The 7928-nt window shown below is 33.8% G+C and overlaps 1 protein-coding gene across 1 annotated transcript; it reads left to right on the top strand.

Annotated features, from left to right (window-relative positions):
- Positions 1 to 2308: 2308 nt before the first annotated feature.
- LOC147800801 (uncharacterized) lies at positions 2309 to 7579 on the top strand. Its single transcript, XM_087156455.1, has 3 exons — positions 2309 to 6074; positions 6620 to 7341; positions 7502 to 7579. The coding sequence occupies exons 1-3, from the start codon at positions 2309 to 2311 to the stop codon at positions 7577 to 7579; spliced, it is 4566 nt and encodes a 1521-aa protein (XP_087012581.1).
- Positions 7580 to 7928: the final 349 nt, after the last annotated feature.

Raw genomic sequence — 7928 nt, forward strand, 5'->3', positions numbered from 1 at the left:
TGCCAAAAACAAAACAAGATGCAATTTTATTTTTTCAGGAGGGAAATATTTTACCGAAAAAACGAAAATGTACCAATTCCCACAACATAAAACTTTATCTTGGTAAACGTACGTTTTGGAAATGTTATTTCATTTGGAATCTTATTTATCAGAGTTCATATGGCGATATGATTGTTTTGAATCTATGCTAAACTCTATATCGGCTCATTTTCCACCGAAATCCGATTAACTATTTTGATTTTAAATAAAGTGTTTTATTTTATGAATTGTCGCAAAAATTTTAAGTGTAGATTGGCGGCACTTAAAAACCGCCAAATCTGTAGCGGCGGTGGCGTTAATATGTAAGTACCGAATTTTTATTCCATACTTTTCTGAATCATATTATTTCAAACATTGGAATATACAAGAAGTATACATAAACACATAATGTTATACCATTTAATTTTTCAAAAGTATTTTGAGAACAATTTTTATCAAAAAATTATAAACTAAAAAACGGAAAATAAAGAATTCTTAGGATAAAAAAAACGATTTTAAGAATTCTTAACATTGAAATAAAAACTTTCATATTGTTTCTTTTTTTATTATTCTTATAGTTCTTAATCAGACGTAAAAAACCATTCTGTAGAGAACCATCATCAAATGAAAAAAAAAATATTTACAAGCAAATTTTTTATTGTAAAAATCATTGCACTTACCTGATTTGTGATTCCCGGAGAATTCCAAAATGATAAGTTCCTTGTTTGAAAACTTTATTCTCAAATAATAGATACATAGTTTATACCTTCATTACTTTTAGATAACATACTACACAGCAAAATTTTATAATTGATATGAATTTGAATATGTAGCTAAAACCAGAATAGCTGAATTCTAGTTGAACTTATTCTTTCAAAATTAAAAAAAACTTACCAAGAAAACGATTTAAATTAATTAAGAATCAGCACAAATGGCACTATTTCAAGTAACTTGAATAATTTTTTATTGTTGTTTTCCGAATTATATGGATACAGAAATATATACTATTCTATAACGAAGAAGAATATGCTATAACTATTACAATTCTGTATGTTCTGAATTCATATTTATTCACTGGAATGACGAAAGCAATGTTGACTTCACTTTAATTCGTAATGAATTGAAGACAGAAGAAATGCATTTTACCTTAATACACACATCTGTAACAGTATCCGAAATCGGAAGTCATCAGTTGCAAGTTTGTTGATAATAGAAATTAAAAATTATTGAGGAATTTTTCTTCAAATGTTTGGCGTGTTCTGTTCCTGAAAGATTTACTAATATTCTGGAGATTTTTTTCAAGTTCTTCGGCCTTTTCCTTAAGGAAATTTTGTTTCTTATTTGCTGCTAAAAAATGGCGTCTGATTCAGTCAATGACTTTGATGGAACTAAATGAAAACGTGATAAATTAATGTCCGATATTTACAGGCTCCCGCTAGACGGCGTACTCGAGCGTTGCGATCGCGAATTGAAAAGTAATATCTGAGCTTTACAGCATCAATATCTTTTTTATTTGAAAGTAAGAACCGAAACTGGAGAAGACAGCTTTTCAGTTGTTGTTGCCATTTTTAAATTGTTGTTTATCAATAGAATTTATTAATTTCGTAGATGAAAGGAAAAAAAGAGAGAGTGATGCATACCTTTCACTGCATCAGAATGCAGTATACATTGCATTAATAGCATTTTCAATTCCCTTCATCCTTCAAGTGAGTTCATTTTATTAATCACCTCCGGAAACCGGTTGTGCGCAAGCATTGACATCGGGGTCATTCTCTGTTCGTGCCCACTGCGACACAAGCGCCATCTCTTAGAGTTTTAAATATTTCAATTAGTGTTTATTGAGTTCCGCAATTAAGCGGATGTGTTTACACAACAGTGAAAATATTTGTGTAAAAATAGTGTTAAATAAAATAATTAATGTGTATGTACAGTCCATTTGTGAGAGTTACTGAAATACATCTGGTCCGCACAAACCGGACTGATTAGTGAGCTATGGATTAAATTTGAGATGTGTAATTAATGTTCATTGTGCGTAAGCTACGACGTAATCAAAGTGAAACTGTAAAATCAAAAGTGAAACTTCTTGGATAAGCATCTAGTGTCGAACGAAGTAGGTGCATGAACTTTCTGGTCATTTACTCCCATCAGTTAAATTCTGTATTTACCCATATGAGTTAAGTGATATATGTTAATTTTGTGATTGTATTTTGTTTGCAAAATGTTTAAAGGCGCGAAAAAAGTTGACTTACAACTTGCCGCTACTGAGTTAGGCGTGATAATAAGTGATAAAATGACAAATATAGATCTTACCAATCTTATAAAAAATACTGAGAGTTACAAAACAGATCCTAATATGGTAACTGATCTAATCGAGGGGATAATAGATGATAGGAAAACAGAATTAGAGGAACTTGAGAAAAGTAAACAACAAGAGTTACAATTGGAACAAATAAAATTAGAGAGAGCGAAAGCAGAATTGGAATTGCTGAGCAAGCAGCCAGTTCAAAAAACCAATGATAATTATTCTGAAAACAAAGTTGAGAATTGCGAGTCTCTGGATTCGATAATAAAAAGTATAAAAACTTTAACTATTAGAGTTCCGAGTCAGCCAGAAGGGTGGGGTTTATTTTTTGCTTCCTTGGAAAGGTCCTTTATAACAAAAAATGTACCCGATAAATTTAAGGCTGAAATTCTTTTGAACTTACTAGGCGAAAAAGCGTCAAACGTAATTTCTTACATAAGTGATAACGAACTCAGTGATTATGATAAAATAAAAACAATTGTATTGAGAGAGTTTGAACCGACCCCCCAGTATTGTTTAGAAAAATTTAAGAAAACTACTAGGCACACAAATGAAACCCATTTGCAATTTGCATCACGTTTAACTACTAGTTTTAATTATTACTTAAAATTGAGAGAAGTGTCTGATTTTGAAAAGCTAAAACAATTAATTGTATCGGACAAATTATATCAAACTTTAGATAAGGAAACCGCTTCTCATATAAGCATTAGACAGTCTAGCGGCTGGTTTGATCCCGTAAGTTTAGGCAAAGAAGCTGATTTATTTTTTGTCTCGCGAGGAAAATCTTTAACGGAGGTCAACAGTCATAAATCGTCTAATATGAGAAATATGTCTAGAGCATTTTTGGCTGATAGCAAGAGTTTAAAGTGTATTATGTGTTCATCGGAAAGTCATCCTTTATATAAATGTAATTATTATTGGGGATTACCCGTTTCTGAAAGAGTAGAAGCAATTAAGAAAAATAACCATTGTTTTAATTGCCTGGGAAAACATTTAGTGAGTAAGTGTAATTCAAAATTTTCTTGTTCAATATGCAAGCAAGAAGGAAAAAATAAAAGACATCATTTCTCTTTACATTATCCTAGAAACGAAAGTATTGAGAATGGGAAAAATGAAAATGCTAATGAGGCAGCTGTAGGTCGAGAACTTCTTTCCCCCTCTCCTAGAGTAAACAAATCTACTCTCTCGCCAATCGCACCAATATTTCAGGCGTCTGGCTCTACTCAAAGTCAAAACAATCCGATTCTTTCATCGAGAGTAATAAATCAGAGAAAAACTGTTTTGCTGAGTACGATTAATTGCTTATTGAAAGATAATCGAGGAAATAAATATAGAGTCCGTGGAATATTAGATCAGGGTGCAATGAATAATTTTATGACTTTAGATTGTGCAAATAGCTTAAACTTAAAGAAAGAAAAAACAAACATAACGGTTTGCGGTTTAGGTGATACATTCACAACAATTAAATCCTTTGTTAATGCTACAATTTCTAATTTTGAGGGAAGTTTTGAAAGAGATTTAGATTTTTTAATTGTACCTGAAATTACAGATTTTATGCCGTCAAAAATGATAAAGATAAATTTACCTGAATTAGAGTTTATTAAACTAGCCGATGAAAACTTTAATGTTCCAAGTCGTATCGATGTACTTTTAAGTGCTGAGATATTTTACGAATTATTGCTGCCAGGTCAAATTTATCCGCGTAATGGTACTTTGATTTTTCAAAATACAGTTTTTGGATACGTGGCTTGTGGTAACGTTCCCGTGGAATCAGAGGAAAGGGTACACTGTGGTTTTATTCAGGATAATACTGAACTAAACAAAAATATGGAGAAATTTTGGGATATAGAAGAGGTGCAGTGTGAGGTACCCAAAAATAAAGAAGCAATAATTTGCGAAAAACACTTTGAGGAAAACGTTAAAAGAGATAAAACGGGGAGGTATATTGTGAAAATGCCATTAAAAGATGATCCGAGGTGTTTGGGAAAATCAAAAGATATCGCACTTAAAAAATTAAATTCTCTGTGGAATCGGTTTTTAAAAGATCCTGAATATTTAGCTTTGTATAGAGATTTTTTACGTGAGTATGAAACATTAGGTCATATGACTGAAGTTTCGGAATGTGAGGAAGAAGCAGGAACCTATTATATTCCACACTTAGGAATTTATCGCCCGGATAAAATGACAACAAAGCTTCGTGTCGTGTTTAATGCATCCTCACCAACAACTTTAGGTAATTCACTCAACTCTATACAATATAACGGTGGAGTTATTCAGGAAGATCTATTTAAAATAATAACAAAATTTCGCAAACATATTTATGCATTTGTAGCTGACATCAAACAAATGTATAGAATGATTTTAATAGATCAGAGTCAAACCAAACTTTTAAGAATTCTTTGGAGGGAGGGAGTAAATGACCCAGTTAAGACCTACGAACTCAAAACTGTCACCTATGGCACAACCAGTGCACCTTACCGAGCCACAAGAGTTTTATTGCAATTAGCAAGAGATGAGTCTAACAACTATCCTCTAGCTTGTCCAGTGTTAGAAAAAGACTTTTACGTCGATGATGTTTTAAGTGGTGCTGACTCCTTGAGTAAAGCAAAAAAATTGCAGTCAGAGTTATCAAAAGTTTTAAATAGTGGCGGCATGCTCCTGCACAAGTGGTACTGCAACAACCCGGAATTAACAGGGTCTGACAATAACTATAATTTCCAAGATGAGACAAAGACACTCGGTGTAATTTGGAAACCTGCCGGTGATCATTTTGCGTTCCAAACTTCCATTGAAAGTACTGTACCACCAACAAAGAGATCAGTGCTGTCAATAATAGCACGCATTTACGACCCTCTTGGTATATTGGGTCCGGTGATCACAAAAGCGAAAATCTTTTTACAACAATTGTGGTGTCTTAAGCTTGACTGGAACGATCCGCTTCCTGAAATGGAGGCTCAACAGTGGGAAAGCTTCAGCAATGCTTTGCCATTAATTAACAACATCAGTATTAAGAGATGCATTTTAATAGAAAATCCAGTGCATATTGAGCTTCACGGATTTACGGACGCTTCCGAATCTGCCTACGGATGCGTTATTTATTGCAAATCATATTCAAACGATGATACCTTTGAAGTGAACTTGATTTGTGGTAAATCAAGGGTATCGCCTCTTAAGCGTGTTACCATTCCAAGATTGGAGTTATGTGCTGCAGTCCTTTTGGCAAGACTCATGACCAAAGTGAAAAGTGCTTTAGAATTTGAATCAGCTGACATTTTCCTGTGGAGCGACTCGATGATCATCCTCTCCTGGATACGGAAAGAGCCGTTTCATTTAAAAACATACATTGCGAACCGGGTAGCATCAATTCAAGACTTGACACAAGTTCAACAATGGCGTCACGTATCTTCTGAGAACAATCCGGCGGATCTCATCTCCAGAGGGATGAATCCTGAGAAGTTGAATGGAAATAAACTGTGGTTCAAGGGACCTGATTTTCTGAATGAGCGAGAGTATCCCAATCGGGAAATTCCGTCATCAATCCTAAATGATAAGTTCACCTGCGAGATTAGACATTCAGAGCAAATTAACTTACCTGTGCTTACTATGACGTCGAACCTTTTTATTCTTGAATTACTTGATAATAGCAATAGTTATTCTAAAGTATTGCATGTTATTAGTTATCTTTTCAGATTTATCCACAATGTAAGGAATCCTGGAAATAGGATGTTGAGGCCTCTTACTACGAAAGAAAGAAGTAAGAGTGAAACCTTTCTGATAAAAAACGTACAAGGTATAGCGTTTGCAGAAGATCTGCAGTGTTTAAGGGCTCAACAAAACGTGCCACACAAAAGTAAGATAAAAAATTTAAATCCTTTTTTAGATGAAGAAGGAATGTTAAGAGTAAATGGCAGAATAAATCATGCTAATGTAGAATTTAATAGTAAATTTCAAATTATCCTGCCTAAAGGTCATAAATTAACTAGGCTAATTTTAGAGTTCTTTCACAAACGATATTTTCATTTAGGGCCTACTGCTTTACTACATTATGTTAGACAGAAATTTTGGCCTGTTCAGGGTAAGGCAACGTGCAGGAAAATTGTGCACGATTGCATAGCTTGCCTTAAAGTAAAACCTTTAGGAGTTGAACAGTTAATGGGAAATCTCCCGAAAGAAAGAGTAACTCCTGATTTCCCTTTAATTGCTCGGGCACAGATTTCTGTGGTCCATTTTTTATAAAGTACAAACATCAACGGAGGGGAATTTATCATGAAATTTATGTTTGCATTTTTGTGTGTTTAGTGACTAAGGCAATACACCTAGAATTAGTAACGGATCTAACCTCAAATGCCTTTGTTGCGTGTTTAAAGAGATTTGTGGCTCGTAGGGGTTTATGTTCTAAGTTGTTTTCGGACAATGCCACAAATTTCACAGCAGCCAACAAAGAATTATCAAAATTACATAATTTGGTTGTAAAACCAGACGATTGCTTGGCTAACTATTTAACAACTGAGGGAATCGAATGGCACTTTCTCCCACCGAGAGCACCCAATTTCGGTGGTCTCTGGGAAAGTGGCGTTAAAGCTTTTAAATTTCATTTTAAAAGAGTTGTGGGCAATTCCAGATTGAGTTACAAAGAATTCCTCACTGTCACAACCCAAATAGAAAGAATTCTAAATTCGCGACCACTTGTACCTCTGTCACCTGATTCTGATGTTTATGATGCATTAACTCCTGCTCATTTCTTAATCGGTAGACCTTTAAACGCTATTGTAGAACCAAATTTAAGTCAAAATAAGGACAATCAACTGTCTAATTGGAAGAAATTAACTAAAATAGTTCAAATCTTTTGGAAGAAATGGCATATACAATACCTCAACAATTTGCAACAGAGGTCCAAGTGGATGGTAAAAAAGGATAATGTAAAAATTAATGAGCTAGTGCTCCTTAAGGATGAAAATCTACCCCCGCAAAAATGGGCATTAGGTAGAATAATTGAGCTTTATTTTGGCAGTGATAAACATGTAAGAGTCGTAAAAGTCAAAACTCAATCAGGAATTTTCAAACGCCCCATTTCAAAAATTTGTATTTTACCTATTAATGTATAATTTTTGTGTGTGATTCAATGTTAGTGTTATATTGTGTTTTTGTTTTATTTTCATTAATTGCATTTTATTAAATTAGAGTGAGTTAATTGAATGTAAACATGTCAATGTGGGGCGGGATGTTCGTGCCCACTGCGACACAAGCGCCATCTCTTAGAGTTTTAAATATTTCAATTAGTGTTTATTGAGTTCCGCAATTAAGCGGATGTGTTTACACAACAGTGAAAATATTTGTGTAAAAATAGTGTTAAATAAAATAATTAATGTGTACAGTCCATTTGTGAGAGTTATTGAAATTCATCCTCATTGGATGCGATTTTTCCGCTTGCGAAAACTCTCACACATACGAGTAACTTATTGGCAAGTTGTTCGCATGTAAATATTTTCAACCAATCAGATTGTCATTCACATGATACTCGAGTGAGAATGTACCTGTGTCTATTCGACTGAGTTGGGATTTTAGCAAGCTCCAATTGTATAAACGAAATGCTGTATCAAATGCATAT

The sequence above is a fragment of the Parasteatoda tepidariorum genome, unplaced genomic scaffold (genome assembly GCF_982258835.1).
Source record: "Parasteatoda tepidariorum strain Cologne lab strain unplaced genomic scaffold, Ptep-v5.0 scaffold_83, whole genome shotgun sequence".
Lineage (NCBI taxonomy): Eukaryota > Metazoa > Arthropoda > Arachnida > Araneae > Theridiidae > Parasteatoda > Parasteatoda tepidariorum.

Bases quoted from the DNA above. Each gene is read 5' to 3' on its own strand.
- LOC147800801 (XM_087156455.1), top strand. From the start codon at position 2,309: ATGACAAATATAGATCTTACCAATCTTATAAAAAATACTGAGAGTTAC. The intron at 6,075-6,619 runs GTAAGAGTGAAA...TTGTGTGTTTAG, and splicing joins TCTTACTACGAAAGAAAGAA to TGACTAAGGCAATACACCTA. The intron at 7,342-7,501 runs GTAAGAGTCGTA...TTATTAAATTAG, and splicing joins ATTTTGGCAGTGATAAACAT to AGTGAGTTAATTGAATGTAA.